Genomic DNA, 21,879 nt, shown 5'->3' with positions numbered 1-21,879 from the left:
GGCCCTTGTGGGCTGCTTGCATGGCCTCAAGCAGATATGTGTGACAGAGGCTGTGGCCCTTCTAGCTGTGCTGAAGTACCAGGGTAGACTGTTCTTGCCTGTACCTTGGCCACAGGTTCCTGTGCCTGGGAGTGTTGTGTCTGGTGGATTGATTCTGGCTGCATTAAGCTCCAGGACCAAGGAGCTCACCCTAGCTTCCCACTCCAGCTGTCCTCTGCCCTTTTTTCCAGCAGGGAAGAAAGCTGGCCAAGCCATCTTGAGAGCAGGTTTTAAGGAAACATAATCTCCTTCCCCCAGCTTTCTGTTTTGTCATATCTTTGCAATTTTGACAAGCAGAAACTCAAATAAACTTCTTACTAGTGATGAGAAGGAGAAGGGGACACACAAGTGACAGGTGTTGGATGACTGTCCAAGGTAACACATAGTTTGGTGGGGTGAGGAGGAAAAGGAGGAGTGTGTGGTGTCGGTTATCCAAGAACAAATCAATCTGTGCAGGTTGAGTCAGGATTGCTCCCAGTTTGCCAGAGCCCCTGGATTAGTCATGTTCTCCTTTCACAAAACAGTGGCTATGGCTCTTTCCCCCTGAGAAATAAATCATGGAGACACAAAGCATGCCAACAAATACTTAATGTGACACTTTGCAGAGACAGACAGACTGGGAGAGAAAGAGAACAAGAAAGAGGAGCAAAGAGGAAACTGAGAGTTAGGTTTTGAAATGTGTGATGAAGTTGCAACATGAGTTTGGCATGGCTCAGACTGATGCCTGGAGATCTTCACAGTGCTGCCTTCATCATGGAAAAGCTTCTCTGAGCTTTGCAGAAGAGGCTGGCCTGGAGCAGAGGAGAGGTGTAAGCAGGCTGCTCAGCACTTGTCACTCAGGCAATGCTCTCAGTCACTGGTCTGTCTGAGTTCTGGGTGCAGCACTGAGTCCTGTTCCTGGATATTCTATGTGATGTCTGTGAATTGTCACCATGGCAAGGTAGAAACTGCAGCTGAGATGCAAACTTGGGCAGGATTGATTGCAGGTGGTCACCCAGCCTTAAGCAGTGCTTGGTGGCAAACTAGAAGTTCATCCAAAAGGAAGCAGCAATAATTTAAAGCCTGGTCAGTCCTCAGTGTGCTAAAGACATTCCCATGAGCAAAATGCAGTCTGCCCGGAAGTGCAGTTCACTCACAACTTGATCAGAGCAAGTTTTTACTGTGTGGACTCCCAGGAAATAATGAGAAGCTTCTCTGAGTCTCAGTAGGAGATGGAGAGGTTGGGATGGCAAACACCTCAGAGCCCTTAGTTCAGAGCCATTGTAGACTCCACTGTTCAGCCACTGGGCACTTTGCAAGGAAAACTGAGCACTGAATAGATGGACACAAAGCTATAGAAACAGGGGCAAGTGTGGAGACAGCTCTGAGTCCCCTGCCATAGACACCTGTGGTTTGTTGAGTGGTTTTCAGTAATGAAAGCAGGTTAGTTAAATCAACTTGATCTGTTCAGCTCCTGTTCTCCTTGTCGGGGTCAGAAAGCACCAGAAACTGCAGCACAGCTCTGAGGTTCTGTTTTGTTGTGGACACCACTTGAGCAGAAGGAATGAAGCTGAAGTGAATAAACAGCCTCATACCATAAGTTCTTTCTTGGCTTTCCATCAGAGAAGACAGAAACTTCCAAGGAATTTGGGAACCCGGGATTCTGAGTATTAACTGCACCTGTTTGTAAGTGAGAAACGTGCACCGTTCCACAAGGAGCTGATATCAAAAGACCTGTGGGAGGCAAGTAGACAGAGAGGTTATTTGAGGGTCAGGTAAAGACCAAAACAAAAGAAGGTTTGCTTCTTTATTTTCTTTTCTTTTCTTTTCTTTTTTTTTTCTTTTTATTATTACAGGAAGATTTTTTTAAAGTAGAGGGTGGGAGATAGATGTTTAAAGGCAGTGGTCAGAAGTCTGCTTTGGTTCACAGGAAACTACTTTCTAAGGAGAAAAATGAAAACTTTCTTATTCTTTCCCTTCTGAGTCAAGAAACTTGGACTGAAAAAAAAAAAAAAGGAAAAAGAAATCCCTGAGCCAGTTAAACATGCAAATAGAATTTATTTTATTTTCAGATTTGTAAGTGTATCAGGGTAGCCAAAGGGCCTGGGCCAAAGCCATTGCTGGGGGAGCTCCAGTGAAGCAAATGGAGCCGGAGCCAAGCTGATCCTCGGAGCGATGCCATGGAGCCGTGGAAGCAGGGCTCTGCAGGCAGCCAGCAGAACGAGAATCTCTGCTAATGAATTTTGAGGCCAGCTGACAGCTGTCTGTCCTTTGAGTTACCCCTGAGATGGATTGGACCCATCTGAATTCAGGTTGCCTCCACCTGAAGGTGGGAATTTGTTCCCGACTGTCACCGGATGCCATCTCTGCGGCAGAAAAGGGATTAAGAAGTCTCCTTGTCACCTCTGTGGTGCTTCTGTGCACCTCAACCTCTTGAAACACTTCTGCTTTCCCAAGACACAATTATTTTCCACTCAAATGAGATCACCTGTAAAATCCTCAATGGGTCCATCACCCTTGTATCTCTCTCTGGGACCATCCTTGCCATTTTTTTTTAGCAAAGAGCGAGATACCCTAAGGCTACAAACCATTAGGTAAAAAATAATAATCACAACTGGGTACATTTAGTGTAGAGCTCATGCCAAAAAAAAGTTTTATGCTGAGTGCTAATGACATGCACAGCTCCAAATGAGCCACTGGTGCACTGCCCACGGTGCACAAAGCCACCCAGCCTGCCGGCACCATTTGATGTGTGGTATAAAGGCTCCAACTGTCCCCTCAGCCTGGTTTGACAATAGTGCAACTTCGCTTCCTCCGTGATGGTTGCTCCTGATTTAACGGAGCACAATAGAAACGTGGTGTAAAGAAAGTGCTCTGAGAGCCTGCCGTGCTGGCAGAGAGAATGGCAGCCTTTCTTCAGCTGTCTGGAGGGATATACTTCTCAGCTAAGCTCTCCGGAGCGATTTGGGAAGCCCCTCCAGGCAGCTTACCATAACTTTTCAGCTCTATAGGGCCATTCCTATGGGCAAAATGCTTCTGAAGTGCCCACGGCTCCGGGAAGCAATTGTGTTAAGTCTGACCCTTCCTCTGATCTTGTCTCTCCTCTGGCAGGTGTCCACGTCCTGAGCTGCAGGAACAATCCCCTGATTATCCCCGTCATCCATGACCTCAGTCACCCTTTTTATCACACCCAGGCTGTCCTCATTAGCTTCAACTCCCAGTTTGTGGCCATCTCCGGGGTGGCCTTGCGTTCCTTCCACAACTTCGACCCCATCACCATCAGCAGCTGCCAGCGAGGACAGACCTACAGCCCGGCGGAGCAGAGGTGAGCCCTGTCAGCTTGCTTCCTTTTGCCTCACCACCCACCGGCCATCGCGCCAGGGGTTAAGAGGAGGCAGGAGGGGCGCAGCAGCTGAACCCTGCTGACCCTTTTGTGTGGTCAGTAAAAAACCAGCAGTGTTCTCATTGATCAGGATGGATGGGACATTTAACCCGCCTGGGATACTGCTAGTGAATTATTTCCTCTTCCTTTCTCCTCCCTCCTTTATCCCAAGCTTGGAATTGGGGCCAGTTAGCTCTCCATACATTCCCCCACCACAGCATCGTTTTTGCCACTCACACACCGGCTTCAGTGTAAACTGCTTTGTGCTGTGAAGTGCTACAGGGACCTCCCACGGAAGCAGTTGCACGGAGACAAAGTCATGCTTGTGCCATGGTGGGGTCGGATCCTGCAAGGTGCTCAGCCCCGTGTGGCTAGTACTTGGCCACCAGCACTCGCGGTGCTTTTACGGCAGGGTAAGGGCCCTCAGTACCTCTCTGGATCCGGCTCACGTTCTGAAAAGCTCTGTGGGACCCCCCAGGATGAAAGGTTTATGGCTACCGTTTTATTCTTGTTGTTATTACAGACACATCAATAGATCACCACCAAACCCTCTCAGTCTCTGCTTTACAGCATCCCACAGAGATTGTGACCTTTCGTGGCCTCTGGTGCGGCAGCTTCACGGATCCTTTCAGCGAGGCAGTGAAAAGAAGAGGGGAGAATTTAGCAAAACCCCTGAAAGAATAATTTTTTTTCCCCCTTCCTTTGTGAATTCAAAGTTGTGAGCAGTCGTCATACCGTGGCGGCAGCGAGAGTAAAACAAGTTACTTATCCCAGCAAACCTCTGCTCAGCCTCCTGAGTGAGCTGACAGGGGTTTTTTGACAATGTGCTGGCTTGTTTTTAGGACCTGCTTTTATTCCAGGAAAGGCAAGAGGGGGAGAAGAGGGAGAGGGAAGGGAAAATACAAAAAAGGAGAAAGAATAAAAAAGGGAAAGGGGAAAAAAATAAAGGAGCATATCTATAGCTAAATCAATCCAGTCAGTGTGTTCTGACCTAGATTCAAGGAGTCTGATCATTCTGTGCAATAGGTTGTATAAATTCAGAGGCCCAAAGACAGCAGGATCAAGTTTCAGATGAGGAGTCTGGTTGTGGAACTTTGGCCAAATCCCAGTGAGGGAGCAGGACAGAAAAAGAGTGCGAAAGACCCACTGGAAGGAGATGGTGAGAAGCAACAGGGAGCTCAAGAGGGCTGAAGTGCAGGACCACATTCCTCCCTCTCAAGTTTTCAGTAGGAATTGAACCATTTGTTCACTTATGAAATTAGAAGTGCTCTGTGTTTAGAAAGTTATTTCCTTAATAAAAAAATGTGCTCCCCTTAGGCAAAGCTGCAGTGAGCCTCTGCAGCCCAACAAGCCAACCTTCAGAAATCTTTTGAAGAAGAATCACCCGCCATGTGCCTCTTCTTTTTGTTCTTGATGTTTTGGGGTTTGGTTTGGTTTGATTTTGCCTTGGTTTGGTTTTGTGCTGCACTGAACCATCCTCGGCCCCTTGTTCTCAAAAGCTTCCACCAGAACATTGCTCCTTCTTGGATCTTGCAAGTTACAAGGCTGGACTGATCATAAAGTTTCCCATCTCAGTCAAGGAACTAGAAGCTCTGAGGCAGAGCCCTGATCCAAAGCCAACCAAAATCAGTGGGATTTTTCCTGTTGATGACAGTGCTGTAGTGAAAAATCTCCAGTTTGCTTTGTGGTGGGGTTGGTTTGGGTGAGCACATGTTCTTTCCTTCTTACAAGAAACTCTAAGCAGCTAAGGTATCACAGAATCACAGAGTATTAGAGGTTGGAAGGGACCTCCAGAGATCATCAGGTCCAAGATACAGAGAATGTTGTGCATTAAGCTGTGCAGGCAGGAAATAGGTGACCCTTCTGCTGTCACCTGCCATCCTTTTCCTTTGTTATTCTTCCCAATCCAAAAAGCACATAGAAAGAGGGCTATTGTACATTTGTTCTTAAGCAGTTCAGAAGCTGGAAGTGGACTTTCTGCCTCCCATGCTCACGGTATCCCCATCAGACTCCCTTTGAATGCCAGTCCCACACTTCCCATCTTTCTCTTCTCCTCTTTCCCTGCTGCTTGCATTTGCCTAATATGATTCTCAATATGTTTATTTGATTTTTAAAGGAGCTTTGCTTCCTATGTGTAGGCACTTCCATTTTCCTTAGGTCAACATAGATATTTTTGCCTGTTTTTTTGGCTTTTCACTGTGAGAGATATTATTTCTCTCTCTTCAAGGAGAATTATTTTGCTTGGAGAGGATTTATAGCCAGATACAGACACTTCTAGGCAAGGGGGCAGTTTTTAAATATGTGAGGGAAGACAAATATATTGGCCCTTAAAAGTTAACACAGCTTGTATTTTGATGGTGAATGGATCACTCCCATGGGTTAGTGACAACTTAATAACTGAGAATAAAACACACACTCACTCTTCTTTCTGAAAATATGTGCTGCAGTTCATATTTTAGAAGAGAAAAAAGGAGCTTAAATGTAAAGTTCCCATTGAACTTTATAGGTAGTTGTCCTCAGACATCATTAGCTCTTTTGAAAACCCATTCCATCCTTCAGGAGAGATTTATAGAGGGGTTGGAAAAATAAATAAATAAATAAATAAATTCCCAACTCTGTACTTTCCAGTTGTATTTTTCCAGTTGTTGGGGCTCTGCTGCAGCTGACCACAGGCTCTTTTTTGTTTGGAGCCGAAGGTTACCTCGCTGCTGGGGTTGTGCTGTAAAAACATCACCCTTCAGTCTCACATAGCATCCTTAGACCTGATGAAATGGCCCAGTGAGTTCTTCTCTTGCAACTCGTAGCTCAAATTAAGATACTTTTATTATTTTCTATTTATGGGGACAACAGAGAGATTGGGTGTGCAGAAGCTGAGATATCATTTCCCACCCCGCAGTCACTGGGGCAGCAGGGAGGGCTGGTTGGGGCTGCCTTTGACAGCGGTTCCTCAGAAGTCAGGTTTGTGCCTTTTTCACCATCAGCTGGGAGTTTCCCACCCTGACAAGACAGCTTTTGTAAGTGCAGCTTTCCCTCAGTGGCATTTCCCTGCAGTGTTTTTGCCTGTCCCATCCTCCATCCTAACTGGTGCCCTTTGCTTCTCTCCTGGAAACTGCAGGCAGGAAGTGTGACATGCAGGTAGACACCCCAGGTCTGCTGCCAGAATTGTGGATTTTCCCCACCTTTCTGATCCTCCACTAGCTCTGTGTTCATCGTGAAGATAACCCTCCTCGCCACTGGAGAGGATTCTGGCTACCTGCAACTCTTTGCCATGCATGCCCCACATTATGCAGCTCCTTGCACTTTCTAGTTAGGTTAGCAAAAAGATTTTTCTACCCTTTGTTTGGTTAAATCTTGGCACAAAGTCACTCTTATGGATGCAGAATTTCTTGTGCAGGAGAGATTTAGGGTTTATCTTCCTTCAGAACGGTGCACGTCTGGGCATTGGTCAACTGGAGGCACCAAAACCGACTCCTGGCCAACATCCATCACCAGCCCTCACCTTGGCCTCCTGGAGTGATGCTCTTCCAGCTTCCCCCTTTGCTGCCCCAAGCAAGCCCCCTGGAGATGTAGCCCACTCTAGCTCTTCTCTTTGTCTCCTTCTCTCCTGCTGTCAGCTTCCCCAACAAGAAATGATGAAGATAAATCTTCACCAGCAGAACAAATACAACTGCCCTTTATAACTCTGGTTATTTATTTTTTTTCCCTTCTAATAAGGGAGGAAAAAAAGGATTTCCTCGTCCCTTTTTGTGTGTGCGTGTGTGATTTAATGCAGCTTTCTCTTGCCTGATTCAGCTGCCTTTCCCCTGCCCTGTGTTCTGTCATTAAGCGCAATCTCTGTCAGCTTGCTTCTGGTGAAATTAATGAATTTCTCACAGAACTGTTAATCATGGAAGCTTTGGTCCGTGACATGTGTTATAATTCAATGGGTTTTTAACCTTCGCCCCATTTTGGTAATTGGCAAACGGCATCATTTGGCTTTTATTAAAGTGGAAGGCGATGCCTTTGCTTTGTTTGCCTGGACAGGCTCTGGCAGCGAGACCCACAGGGCTGCTAACACCCCGGCACACGGCCCCTCTCCCAGGCTGGCAGGGTGAAGGGGCTTCCAGAGCTTTATGGGTTCAATATGGACCCCAGGCTGGCAGGGTGAAGGGGCTTTGAGAGCTTTATTGATTCAAGATGGACCTCCCCATGCCAGAATATCTCACACAACAGGGTGCAGGCTGAAGGCAGACGTAGTCCCTAGGGAGAGCGTTGCCCTGCCAGTGGTGGGAGTAGTGGTGGGGATGTGCTGCCTTGTGCCCCTCCTTCCCCCACAGCTTACCTGGAGTTGGATCAAGTGTTTGCTGTAAATCTCTGGGTTTATCCACATTCCTGACACCATCAGTCTGAATTAGGGTTTTGCTTCCACTGCTGTTGGGGTCAGACCCAATGATACTGTGGAGAGATCGCTCAAGTGACCATAATTGATTCTGGTCACTGTCACGGACCTAAAAGGAAAGGGCTTAATCCTTCTTTTTAGGCTTGAGGTGAGGAGAAAGTTCTTCACTGAGAGAGTTGTTAGGCACTGGGATGTGCTGCCCAGGGAGGTGGTGGAGTCACCATCCCTGGAGGTGTTCAAGAGGGGATTGAACATGGCACTTGGTGCCAAGGTTTAGTCATGAGGTCTATGGTGACAGGTTGGACTTGGTGATCTTTGAGGTCTCTTCCAACCTTATTGGTTCTGTGATTCTGTGTGTGTGATTCTTCTTGATCCTTCTTCCAGTGGCACAGTCAGCACAGGTTCTACATTCCCCATTGAACCCCAAGGATTCAGAGAGATATTCTTTGAAATGTTGTGTCAGTACAAGGAGCCCAGTGTGTTTTGGCTGAAGGAGATAAGTTCATTGCCACCTTTGCAGTTCATAATTATTTTTTAAATTATTATTTCCACACCAAGGAATGTGCCTGACAGCCTTTGGTTTTCAAAATGCTGCATCTATGTTTGGATTAGAGGGAGAGAACCTGCTCTTGCCTTTAGAGGAATCACAGAATGGTAGGGCTTGGAAGGGACCTCTTGAGAGCCTCTAGTCCAACCCACCTGCCAAAGGAGCATCACCTAGGGCAGGCATCACAGGTGGGTTTTGAGTATACAGTGAAGGAGACTCCACAACCTCTCTAGACAACCTGGTCCATGTCTCTAGCACCCTCAAAGCAAAGAATTTTTTCCTCACACTGAGGTGGATCTTCCTGGGTTCCGTTTTGTATCCATTGCTCTTCATGCTATCACTGGGCACCAGTTAAAGGAGTCTGGTCCCGTTTTCTTGACACCCACCCACAAGATATTTATAACCATTGATCAGATGCCCTCTCAGCCTTCTCTTCTGCAGGCTAAACAGCCCCAGATTTCTCACCCTTTCCTCATATGACAGATGTTCTATTCCCTTAATCATCTCCCTAGCCATCGTATTCAATTCTATTCTATTCCATTCTCTATCTCTTGAACTGGGGAGCCCAGAACACAATACTCCAGATGAGGCTTCAATGGGGCACAGTGAGTCTCTAGAGAGGAGCAGACAAACCCATTGTAAAGATAAACCTGTTAGAAAAACTCTCAGAAGGCTTCATGTGGCTGAGTTGTATGCGTGGTGGTGTAGAACAAAACCAAAGTATGCCTCAGATCTGCAGCCCAGCCTGGCCAGGACTGTGGAAGAGGAAGTTTTTCCTATCTACAATAGATAATGGTGTGACTCTTCTTGTATAACAAGTGCCTACCATGAGCTTTTCTGCTCACCTGTGTGTCAGAGCAATCACAAAGGAAGCAAATAATTAGGGCACTGCCTTCAGATGAGTTCTTGGAAATGTGCTTGACCTCAGGGTTAGGAAAAGAAAGTTTGGCTGCTGTAAGCTTTTCGAGGAGGAAGTCCTGGATTGTTTGTATGTGAGGAAGGAAGAGTTCCACTTAATTGTTATAATTCTCTATAAACATGCTAAAACACAAATGTTTCTATGGCTGTGTCACTAAGACCCTAGTTTAGCTAAGCCCTTAGCTATTTGCTTACATCCCCCTGTAGTCAAATCTATCAGTAGGACTTAACTGTGCTTTTGAAGTTAAGCACAGATTTAAGTGCCTTGCTGAATTGTGGCCAATATTGGCACAGAGAGAGAAAGATTTAGAGTGTAATGACTGAGCTCATTTAGATTAGGGATGGGCAGAATAGATTTAAATAAAGCAAGAACTGGCTCAGAACATCAGCCTGCATGTGAAGCTGATTCTGTTTGGGGCTTTTCACATCACTGACACAGTCCGTGTTTGTATTCTGATCTGTATTTTTAACATACTGCAGGCAGTGAAATGTGTGTGAGAGATCCTCTTGCTCTTTGCACTCACTGTGGCCTGAAGATGTTCTTTTAGGAAACAGAACACAGCCAGGGCAAGAACAGGTGAATCTAGAGGTGGGTCTAGTAAAATAAGCACTGTCAGGGGATATCCCAGGTACCAACACTTGTTTGTTATGCTTCTATCAGTAAATCATTAGTGGTCCTTGGGTCCCTCGCGTGACTTTCACCCAGGCCAGCTCATACTGGAGTAAGCCATGCCCAGGTGCATTTGGGGAGTTAGGATAGACCAGGGATGATTTTAAATAGGCAGTTTTGATGAAGTCACCCAATGCTGATTGGGAGAAGATGAAACAAGCTGCCCTGTGCTAGGAATCAACATGAGCTGAAGAAGCAGTGACTTCTTTCACAGATACTCTGTGTAGTTTCTTTCCCAAGGATCACATGTGATGACTAACCACTGCTGAATGGCAGTGCCCATGCAAGAGCTTCTGCAACCCCCAGTTCTGCAATATGGATGTCATGGGTTCTTTGTCTAAACCTCCTCCTTGGCGATATTAATTTCTCCCTAATTCTGCATTTACAGAACTCAGTTCAGGATCATGACTTCAAAATTCATTGGGATTTGCAGCTGACAGTAGCTGATACCAAATTGGAACCAGTAGCTAGAGAACCAGAAATATTTAAATTGGAAACATTTGGTGGCAGGGGTTGTTTTTTCACAAAAAGTGAATGGTTGTATTGTTTGTCACTGAAGTCATTCATATAGAGTTACAGACAGAGAGAGCTGCCCAGATGATCTGCTAACCGAGGCATAATCTGGAGCCTGGAGGGGGTGGCTAAAAATGTTCCCTGGCCATTTAAGAAGACCACAAGGGGACTTGTAAACAGAGAGAAGAACATCACAATAAGTGTTTCTTAATGCCTTTGTCTGTGGCGTTTCAGTTCTGTAGGACTTCTAAGCCCAGACATGCTCATCTGGTGTCCTGGTATGAACCCAGGGAACCAGACTCTTTTGCTCCTTTACATTGGTGGAAATAAAAAGTGATGCCACTGGCTCTGGTGACGTTGCTCCAGATTTCCCTTTGTGCAAATTGCAAAGGTTTCCTTAGGCTCAGCCTTCCCTCTGAAGCCACACAAGGCTGAATGCAGTGCTCCATCCCTGTAGTATGTTGATTCACACAAGTATTACGTGCAGTGGGTCTGCTATTATTTTATTTTTCCAGCTTTGGTGTGAAAAGGTTCTCAGATTTTGTGAGAGTTTTGCAATGGGCAGTCAAGGTTTGCAATCTGTGCTTCTGAGAATGGCCTGGCAATGGTGCTCCCTTTTTTTCCTCAATGACTCAACTCCCTTGTCCCTGGAGCCCTGGCACAGCAGGAACTTGTATTGCAGTCTCAATATTGCAGAATGGAAGGAAGCAAAATGCCAGTCCTGATGGGGAGGCGTGACTGGGATGTGTAGGGAGGGTTCAACAAGATGTCATTCATCATTTGTACTCTCACTCAACATCCACATTCAGTCACCATGTTCATTGGTGACTTACTCAATGAGCAGTGCTATGAGGTCAGTGGGAATGTCCCTGCTGCACTAGGGGAGGCAAGTGTGTGAGGCTGCTGGGGGGCTGCTGCCAAACCATTGAAGTCTGTGGTTCTCCCTCACAAGTGATTCACATCAGGCACTTACAAGACACCTCATTTCCCTGCAAGGGAAGACTATCTGGGTACTAGGATGTCTACTTGTTCTTCTGCAGTCTCATCCACAGTCTTAATGATCAGTGCAAAGCAAAGTCAATGCAATGTGGATGTGTATGTCAGGCTGTGGGTTGCAGTGATTGGAAAAAAGCATGAAACCATTGGTATGGGGTGGGAGGATCCTACTGAAGGCATGACCACTCTGTGTAGGTCAGTTCTGGCAGAGAATCATCCTTTCTGCAGAAGTAATGAGCATCACAGTTGTACTGGTTATAGCCACAGTGTTTGTTGCATACAGGGGTATCAAGTTGGCCAAGACAGGTGGAAGTCTCCTTCCTCAGTCCCATCAGCAGCAATATTTTGTGCACAAGGAGGAAATAAGATCTTCCTGAACACAGGAATTGTTTATGGCTTGTTGCCCTCCAGGGAAGGGCTGTCACTGAATAAGCAACCTTAAATTACCAGCAGCGGGCACTCTGTCTGGGACAGAGAAGTGAGTTGTGGAGGTACATAATGCTGTTGTTTAATCTGATCTAGAGCTCAGCAGAGACATGTGCAGATGTGCTTCTCTATCAGTAACAGGGGGATAACAATATCAGCCCAGGTGTCTCACAGGGGTGCCATGAAAATTAATTAGGTAATGTCTGCACAGTGCTTTGAACACAGCAAAACACCAGGTACACGCTAAGTCCTGGGCTTACCGAGGTGGATGGTGGTTTGGTGGCTGTTAACCCTTTCTCTCAGAGACAGGAGTACCTTGCTTGTAATCTTATTTCAGAGAATGTGTACTGATGCATTGCTTTCCCTTCTTTCTATAGTTTTGAGTTTCAGCTTCTTCCCTGTCCACATAGATGGTGAAATAAGTGAAGGTTTTTCCTCCTCAGAGTTAATTTAACTGCATTTCATTTACATCCATTTTAATTTTCAGCAGAAGCATATGACCTTATAGGAATCCTCAACACTACAAATTTTGTCTTGAATCCAGCAATACAACTTTGCACAGAGAGTCACAGAATGGTTTGGGCTGGAAACGACCTTTGAAAGTCACAGAATCACCAAGGTTGGAAAAGACCTCAAAATCATCAAGTCCAACCTGTCACCACAGACTTCATGACTAAACCACGGCACCAAGTGCCACATCCAATCCCCTCTTGAACACCTCCAGGGATGGTGACTCCACCACCTCCCTGGGCAGCACATTTCAATGGCAAACGACTCTCTCGGTGAAGAACTTTCTCCTCACCTCCAGCCTAAACAAGTCCTCTTGTTTAACCTCCTTGGAGTCAGCAGGGACATCTTCAACCAGAGCAGGTTGCTCAGAGCCCCAAGCAACCTGATGTGGAATGGTTCCTGGGACACTGTCTCACCACCCTTAGCATAAAACATTCTTCCTTATATCTAGTCTAAATCTCCCCTCATACTGCAAGACTCTCAGCATTTTCCATGCCCTTTACCTGAGGGACTGGCCCATGCTCACATTTGAACATGTGCTCGAATGTTTAACTCTGGTTATCAGAGATGGTGAAAGATTTTGAGTCAAGCAGCCATCTCTGTGTACAGAAAAACAAAACAAAGCTCTCTTTTTACAAGTTGTGCTAAATGATACAATAACTTACCAGAGCAGGCAGTTTGCATCCAGGGAAACATTTTATGGATGGCAGAACAGCAACCAGAGAGATCTGAAATGACAGCATGCTGCTGAGCTTGATAAGAGCTTATCAACACAGCTACACAGCTGATGTTTGATGCTCCTTGTGAAGTGGAATAAGATGAATGTGTTGATTTCAGTCGAGTTTCTCAAAGATAAGAGTGTCTATCACAGAACCCCCTCCTCACATGTACACACACTTATCACTGCAGTACTGGGCACTCCTCAGTTCAGCAGAGATTTAAAATTGAATGGGGCATAAGGACTGCTCATGGAGGGAGAGTGCTTTCATGGGATGGATGGTTGGATGGATGGATGGATGGATGGATGGATGGATGGATGGATGGACGGATGGATGGATGGATGGAAGGATGTTTGTACGGGAGTAGGAAGGCCACAGTGCAGCTGAGTACAGCAGAAGAGTGAATAATACTGCAGAACTGTCAGGCTCTTTCCTTTTTCAACAAGACCTGTAGTAGGATTTCATTGGCAACACCATTAGTGCCATCCCTGTCCTCAGAAGCCATGACTAGAGGGTGTGCTTCTTGGTGGAGAGCCCTCTGTACCTGCTGCCTGACAAGTGATGAGCTTTGTCAGTCAGATGCCCTTGCTCTTGTGGAATCAATTAAATGAAGTGAATAAGAATGCCCCTTCTTGTCTTCCCCTAGCTGTGTCCACTACTCCTGCGAAGCCACTGACTGCCAAAAGCTGGAGATCGAGAACGCGCTGCTGAACTGCACCGGGGGCGGCTGGTACAACGGAGCCCAGTGCAACGTCAGCTGCAAGACTGGCTACATCCTGCAAGTCCAGCGAGATGATGAGCTCAGCAAGAGCCAGGTTTGTTCTGCTTTTGTGTGACCCACAGGACAGCAAACCAGTGTGGAGAGATTAAGATATAACCCCGCCTAGAACCCAAAATCTCAACTTGGCCTTGGGACAAGGCATTGGTTAGGCCACACCCTGAGTCCTGCATCCAGTTCTGGGCCCCTCAATTTAAGAAGGATATTGAGACTCTTGAATGTGCCCAGAGAAGGGCAACAAGGCTGGGGAGAGGCCTCGAGCACAAGTCCTATGAGGAGAGGCTGAGGGAGCTGGGGTTGTTTAGCCTGGAGAAGAGGAGGCTCAGGGGAGACCTTCTTGCTGTCTACAATTACCTGAAGGGAGATTGTAGCCAGGAGGGGGTTGGTCTCTTCTCCCAGGCAAGCAGCACCAGAACAAGAGGACACAGTCTCAAGCTGTGCCAGGGGAAGTTTAGGCTTGAGGTGAGGAGAAAATTCTTCCCAGAGAGAGTTGTTAGCCATTGGAATGTGCTGCCCAGGGAGGTGGTGGAGTCCCCATCTCTGGAGGTGTTCAAGAGGGGATTGGATGTGGCACTTGGTGCCATGGTTTAAGTAGTCATGAGGTGTTGGGTGACAGCTTGGACTTGATGATCGTTGAGGTCTTTTCCAACCTTGTTGGTTCTATGATTCTATTCTATGATTATCCAAGCACTTCTTGTCAGGGTAGGAGCCATCTGACTCTGTAGGAAGAGGTGCTGACAGTGAGCAAAGCTCAGATGTTCCCCAAAATGAGACATTTCCAAACGATCTAAATGCATTCAGACCGTCTCTGATCTCACAGACTTTACTCAGCCAAACAGTGTTTCTTGGGTTGTTTTTTGGGGGTGGGGTAGTTGGGGTTTTGCACAACCAGTTTCTGGACAGAATGTCTTTTTTTTTCTTCCTTGGGTTGAGGCTAACAATGTCTTACCTCCTTGCAGTGTTTCATCTCCCAGTCTCACCCCTACACTACATAAGTGCAGGCTCTGGAGGGGGTGAAAACAGCACTTTTTGCTTCCAAAGGAATCACTGAATACCCACTGTAGAGGGCCAAGGCATCTTCTCTAAGCTGGGCATCAATAATCCAGTCCTAGGAGAACATCAGGTCTTGTAGTGAGTGAAGCATTGAGGAAAACCATAATTTTCTTTAAATGACAAAAAAATGGCAGTCCATCATGTTGGGGGAGGTGGACAAGCTGTATGTGCAGCATGTCCCAGCCCTGGCAGGCTGCTGGGAGCAGGATGCACAGGGTATTGGGATGCAGGGCAGACACTCCAGCTTGCACACTCATCCCCAATGCTGCTGGATCCTGAGAGCATGGCATGGGGGTGCTTTCCCCCAGCAGCACCCTTTCACATGTAGCTGGGGCAGCTCACACACATCTGGGGCCAGGCCTGGGCTGTATTTGTGAAATCCTGTGTTCCTCATGAGCTCACAGAGGGGGGAGACAGAGCGAAGGGGAGTGAGTCAGCCCTTTCAACTCGATTACAAAACAAATACAGGACCCTGTGAGCTGGGCCTCTTCCATCCTAATTGGCATCAGCACCAGAACCCCAGCTCCAGCTGAGCAGTTTTGCAGAACAGAAAACAAGTTCTCAAACGAGCCTGAATGGCTGAACCAGGAAATGGTTGGAAGGGATCTGTACATCAAGCATGCAGGAATCCCAAACCAAATAAAAGAGCCTAAACATGTTTCACCAGCACTCTGTTATTTACACACAAGATGTACCTTTTGGGCAGGCTCAGCCAACTGTATATGGTTTTGTTCTGAGGAGTTTGGTTTCAGAGCCTTGATCAGACACATGTGACAGGAGCAGAGGATTTTAGCACCCCTGGCTAACATGATTCACTGCCTATTACAAAATGCTTCCTCTCACCCCCAACTACCAGTGCACTTCATCCTCTCTTTTTTTTCTTCCCCTGCAGATAAAACCCCTGAGGCCAATGGCTTTGTTTTGCTCAGTGCTGTGTGTTCACTGTTCAACTCAGGGAAAGGAGGAGTGGAGCATCTTAAAGCTATCCAGGTTCAGCCAGGCACATTAAAAGAAGTTGGTTCTTGGGCTTTGGAGATCTGTTGAAAGGGAGCAAACAGTTTCTTACACTGTTGTCTTATTTCTTTGTGTCAGGTGCTTCAAGCCAGAACTTGTGGAACATGTAGGCAAGAAATTAATTATCTGAGAAAGTCCAAAATCCATGGTTTGGATTCCTCATATTGTGCTGTACTGAACAGCATTGTGCTCCTTCCACTATTGATTCCCAGCTTCAGCTCCTCTTCTGAATACAAACAGTTGGAGATGAGATAGGGTGTGTGGGTGGTTGTCTATCATAGAATCATAGAATAGAAGGGAAGGGTTGGAAGGGACCTCTGGAGATCATCTAGTCCAACCCCTCTGCTAAGGCAGGCTTGCCCAGATCAAGTTGCAGAGGAATATGTCCAGGCAGGTTTTGAAAGAGAAAGAGACTCCACAACCTCTCTGAACATCCTGGTCCAGTGCTCCAGCACCCTCAAAGTAAAGATGTTTCTCTTTAACTTGGAGTGAACCCTCCTGTGCTGTACTTTGCACCCATTGCCTCTTGTCTTATCACTGGCCATCACTGAGAAGAGCCCAGCCCCATCCTCAGGACCTCCACCCTTTATATTTATATACATTGAGAAGATCCCCTGTGAGGCTTCTCTTTTCCAGGCTAAAGAGGCTCAGGTCTCTCAGCCTTTCCTCATAAAAGAGATGCTTGAGTCCCCTAATCATCCTCATGGCCCTCCAATGGACTCTTTCTAGTACTTCCCTGTCCTTGAACTGGGGTGCAGCCTCACTAGGGTGGAGTAGAGGGGAAGGAGAACCTCCTTCATCCTGCTGGCCAAACAGTTGTTAATGCACCTCAGAATACTTGTTGGCCTTATTGGCCATGAAGGCATATTGCTGGCTCATGGACCTCTGTCCACTCATCTAACCCACATCTCCTAAGCTTACCTATGAGGATATTATGGGAGACGCTGTCAAAAGCCTTGGCAAAGTTGATGTAGACATCATCCACTGCTCTCCCATCACTACCCAGCTGGTCTCATCATTATAAAAGACTATCAGGTTGGTCAAGCATGAGTTCCTCTTCATGAGTCCATGCTGATCATTCCTGATAATCTTCTTTCCCTCCATGTGCTTAGAGATGACCTCCAGAATGAGCTGCTCCATCACCTTTCCAGGGATGGAGGTCAGGCTGACTGGCTTGTAGTTTCCAGTGTCTTTCTTCTTGCTTTCCTTCAGTCCTCAGATAACTCCCCTGGGCTCCAGGACCTTTCAAAACTGATGGAGAGTGGCTTAGCCAGCTCCTTCAGCACTTGTGGGTGCATCCCATTGGGGCCCATTGATTTGTGGATGATGTGCTTGTTTAGATAATATCTAACCCAGTCCTTCTTGACTAAAGGAGAGTCTTCCTTTCACCAGACTTTCTCTTTCACCTCCAAGGACTGAGGGCCAGAAGAAGACTGAAGCCAAGTAGGCATTCAGGGATTCCACCTTCTCTGTCTCCTCTGTCACCAGGTCATCCACCTCGTTCAGCAGCAGGACCACATTTTGTCAGGTGTTTCTTTTCCTGTTGATGTACTTGAAGAAGACCTTCTGGTTATTTTTTTTTTCATCTTTTGTCAGATTTAATTCCAAGAGGGCCTTAGATTTCCTTGTAGTATCCCTACATCCTCTGGCAACATTCTTGTATTCCTCCCAAGTCTCCAGTCCCTTTTTCCATACACTGTGGACTTTCTTCTTCCATGTTAGTTTTTCCAGGAGCTTCTTGCCCATCCATACAGGTCTCTTGCCTTCCCTGCTTGATTTTACTTGTGGGGATGCACTAATCTTTATCTTAGAGGACATGATGCATGAGTATTAACCAGCTCTCTTTGGGCACCCCTATTTTCTACATCCCTAACCCACAGCATTCTTCCAAGGAGGTCTCTGTAGAGGCCAAAGTTGGTTCTTCTGAAGACCAGGGTTGCAATCCTTTTTACTACCCTGCTACTTCCTCATATGTTCCTGAGCTCAACCATTTCATGGTCACTGCAGCCAAGGCTGCCTCCAAACTTCACAGCCCTGATGAGACCTTTGTTAGCACAAGGTCCAGCAGCTCACCTCTCCTTGTAGGGTCCTCCATCACCTGTGTCAAAAGGTCATCATCATTTAACTGACAGTGTAGGGGGCTGCATGAGGAAGAGGAGGAAGGAAAGTAGCTTTGCTCATGCCGATGTTTCACACTCATGGGTAGGAAGGAGGCTGAGGTGAGGTCCAATGTCTCAAAGAGCAGAGTGAACATCGGTGGCCCACGACCACTGCATGCTGGTGGAGGTGATGGGCAAGGCAGTGAAAACACCCCAGTTTAGCATCTGAACCACATTCATCTTCTGTATTTCCATGAAAGGCAGGAAAAAAAGGGTGAACAGAGAATTAAAAGCAAAATTTTCAAAAGCACCTGAGAGATGTAGGGGCACAAGTCACATTTCAGATCAATCTTTTACATCTATGGGGGCTTTGAAAACCTTCTGAAGTTTCTGCACTTTCCGGCCTGAGTGTCTTCTGAAGCCACCATTTTAATCAGTCTTAGGGCAAAAAATGCATTCACCTCTGCTCTCTGAGAAGCTCCCATTCCCAAATTCTGTTAAAACTCCATAAAATCACCAAACCCTAAAACTCATCAGCACGATGTGCAGTGGAAGCTGTCTGCTCTTTGAAAAGGAAGAGGAAGCAGAGCTGTTTACGGCCTTCTGGGCTCAATCTTGTCCTCACACAGGGTCCTCAGCAGCAACACCACCAAAGGATCTGCATAGTGATGGAACAAAACCCTTCCTTGTATCTTTCTCACAAAGAAGATCTCAGGATATTTTCATTTCCCCCTGATTTCTTACCAACCCCCTGACAACTCCATCGCTCTTCTCTTCTCCTCCTTTTCCCCTTTTGTCTTTCATTGCTTTCCTCCCCCTTGTCCTTCGCTGAAAGCCCCACTCATTCAGTTCCTTGTTGTCATCTCTCCTTGAAGCTACCACCACTGCTGCTCTGGTCAAGAGGTGTTATTTAAAACCCAGCAGCTCCCTAATGTTGTGCAAAGGCATCATCAATCATGCCAGGAAAAGAAAGCGCGGCTCATGTGGGTTCAATTAGAGGCACAGTAGTGGGCAGAAGTGGAAGAATACTTAGAGGGGAGGGCACAGCTGTTCATTTTTAAGGAGAGGAAACTTCACACGTGAGGCATCGCTTGAAGAAAAGGAGCCGGCTGGGATCCTGGGCAGCAGGAAGGAGACATGAATTCTCCCAGGCTGTTCAATGTCCCAAGGAACAAATCTCTCTGGCACCAGATTTGTTGAAGTTTGCCTCCTCTTCCCTGTACTGCACCCTGTATCTTCCGAGGCCCTTTTGTTTGGTTGGTTTTTTACCCCTCTTGTCTCCTCCTCACCCGCCCTCCCTCCTTGCGTAAGCCTCTTTTGGAAGGCAGGACATGAAGGGAAGCAGTTGCTGTGATGCCAGTCAAAGCAGCACAAAGTGCCCAAAGTGACAGCTAATAAACCAGATGAGAAAGCCAAGTGCTTCATATGGGCTGCTGTGAGCTGGGTGACCTTGTCAGATCAGACAGGCGAAACAGGCACGTGCCTGCTCAGGCTTCGGCTGGGAGAGCTGCAGAGGCAGAGGCAGATGCTGATGCGAAGAAGTAATGCTGGTGCTGAAGGTGGCGATGCTCAGGCTGAGTCGTTTGGAAATATCACTCCAAGAAGGACACTGAGATGCTGGAGCATGTCCAGAGAAGGGCAGCAAAGTTGCTGAAGGGTCTAGAGAACAGGTCAGGTGAGGAGTGGCTGAGGGAACTGGGGTTGTTTGGACAAAAGGAGGCTCAGGGGAAAGCTTCTAACTCTCTACAGCTACCTGAAAAGAGCTTGTACCAAGGTGGGGTTTGGTGTCTTCTCCCAAGGAACAAGCAGTAAGAAAAGAATAAGCAGCCTCACATTGTGCCAGGGGAGGTTCAGGTTAGACACAAGGAACAATTTAAACTCCAAAAGGGTTGTCAGGCCCTGGAATAGGCTGTCCAGGGCAGTGGTGGAGTTCCCATCTCTAGAGGGATTGAAAAGCCCCATGGCTCCACTGCAGTAACCTGGCAGTGATGGACTTGATCTTAAAGTTCTCTTCTAACTGAAACAATCCTATCATTCTATGGAATGCTTCCTAGTTGCAGTGTGTTGTTGGGAAGATACAGGCTTCTCAGCATCCTGAGGTTCTGCCTCTGGGCACTCCAACAATTCCACCATCAGGTGGGGCATTGCAAGAGGGTGAAGCTGAAAGCAAGTGGGTGCCATCTGCAATAATTTCTGTGGAGTGCTTGTCCTCTATGCATTCAAGCAAAGCCACTTAGTCTTTCTCTCCATTGTGGGGAATGCTCTCTGCTGTGTTCTGCAGCAGAAATGCATGTGTTGCTGTTGCTTGAAGTGATGACATGATAGACATGCTCTAAAATGTGCCATTATTATGTCTGACCTTGGAAACCTCAACTTCCATCATACAAAGTGTGGAACAAATTACTGGAAACAGCTGAGAAGCCAGGGTCTTCCCCACATGGGCACAGCTTCTCTGTGTGGGAATGGCCTTGCCAGTGTGCCAGGAAGAGGAAAAGCCAGATGGGTCTAGAATGAGATTTGGTTAGTGTTTTTGTTGGGAAAACAAGAGGAAAAGTCCAGAGATGAAAACGTGGAGAGACCTTACACCCACCCCCCGCCTTCGATTAAGGTCTAGAAATAAAGTGCAGTGGGAGTAGAGACCTGATGAGGGATCTCTTCCAAGGAGTGATGACCCCAGGCACATTGCATTTCCATCAGGCTGTACCATCCTGTGGCATTCTGCTAACAAAGACCATGGCTGCAGCAGAAATGCTCTCACAAATGACAGCTTGGGCTAAATATCCCTGCCCCTGTTCTGTGAGGTGTGAGTGCCATGCACAGGTACTGCTTGTGACTAATTGTCTGTGTTGTGTTCTGGATTCTGAATGTGCACTGTTTATTTGGTGCTCTGTAGAGCTTCACCTGGTGTGCAACTCTTTCGTTAGGGAACCTCCCTCATGCACAGTACTGCCTCTCAGCAGCCAGTATCAGCTAGCAGGGACAGTGATTTATTCCCTAAACTGGATCACACCAACACTAACAACTGAATCCTTGGAGTTGAATCTCCTCTCACTGGCAGAGCTTTCCTGCTTTCAGCATGGATCCAGCATCCATCAAAACACAGTGTAAGATCCGTGTCTTTTCCATATCATTGGACAGCCCCTGACATCAATAGCTTGAGTTTACATGTTAGCCTCCTGCTGTCGAGGTGCCCAGCAGCCACAGTGCTGGAGTGTTATTTGATGATAGCATCTGGCAAGGGAAATGGAGGCAGTGCTGAGTGCTGGAGCAGCCCAGCCCGGAGTGCAAGTGTGATGGGGATGCTGCTGTGTGTGTGCATTATGAAGACATGGAAATATTCTGTATCATCCCTTCTCCTGTGGTTGCCACACCACAGCTTCCTGGAAGCACAGGCATCATCAAGCCACCAACTGCCTAAAGAATGAGTGTGCTTTTTTCAGTGGTGCAGATACTCTGATAAGCAACAAAGGCAGAGTTAATAGCCCCTGGGAAGCAAAATGATTGGGAAGGAGAACACAAAGTGTCACTTCACCTGAGCACTCCAAGAATCCCATAATGTGCTGCACTAAGTTTGCAGAAAAGACATTTTTTTCCATCAGCAATGATCCCTGTTTAAATAAACTCCACGGTCTAGAAAAGGGGTTTTGTGCCCACTTGGGAAGTGTCCAGTTTCTCAGCTCTGGGACTGCTTTTTCCATTCTGAATGCAACCATATATCAAAGGGAGACAGGTCTGAACTTCTGCTGAAACCATTAGGGTGTTTTTGCAAAGAGGGAATCCAGGTCCCTTTGATGTGTGCTAGAAAAATTCCCCCTCCTTTTATAAACCCGGATCAATGGCCGGCGGTGCCGATCTCCT

General features: G+C 46.9%; 1 protein-coding gene across 1 annotated transcript in view; it reads left to right on the top strand.

Annotated features, from left to right (window-relative positions):
- PAPPA (pappalysin 1) overlaps positions 1–21,879 on the top strand; it is a 205,919-nt gene that overhangs the window by 144,499 nt on the left and 39,541 nt on the right. The window contains exons 13-14 of the mRNA XM_009907093.2: positions 3,130–3,343; positions 13,724–13,892. Coding sequence (XP_009905395.2) covers positions 3,130–3,343; positions 13,724–13,892 — 383 coding nt within the window. The remainder of the gene's footprint in view (positions 1–3,129; positions 3,344–13,723; positions 13,893–21,879) is intronic.

The sequence above is a fragment of the Dryobates pubescens genome, chromosome 29 (genome assembly GCF_014839835.1).
Source record: "Dryobates pubescens isolate bDryPub1 chromosome 29, bDryPub1.pri, whole genome shotgun sequence".
In the NCBI taxonomy this organism is placed as follows: domain Eukaryota; kingdom Metazoa; phylum Chordata; class Aves; order Piciformes; family Picidae; genus Dryobates; species Dryobates pubescens.
The sequence above is the reverse complement of the archived record's forward strand: the minus strand, read 5'-3'. Positions and strand labels throughout refer to the sequence as shown.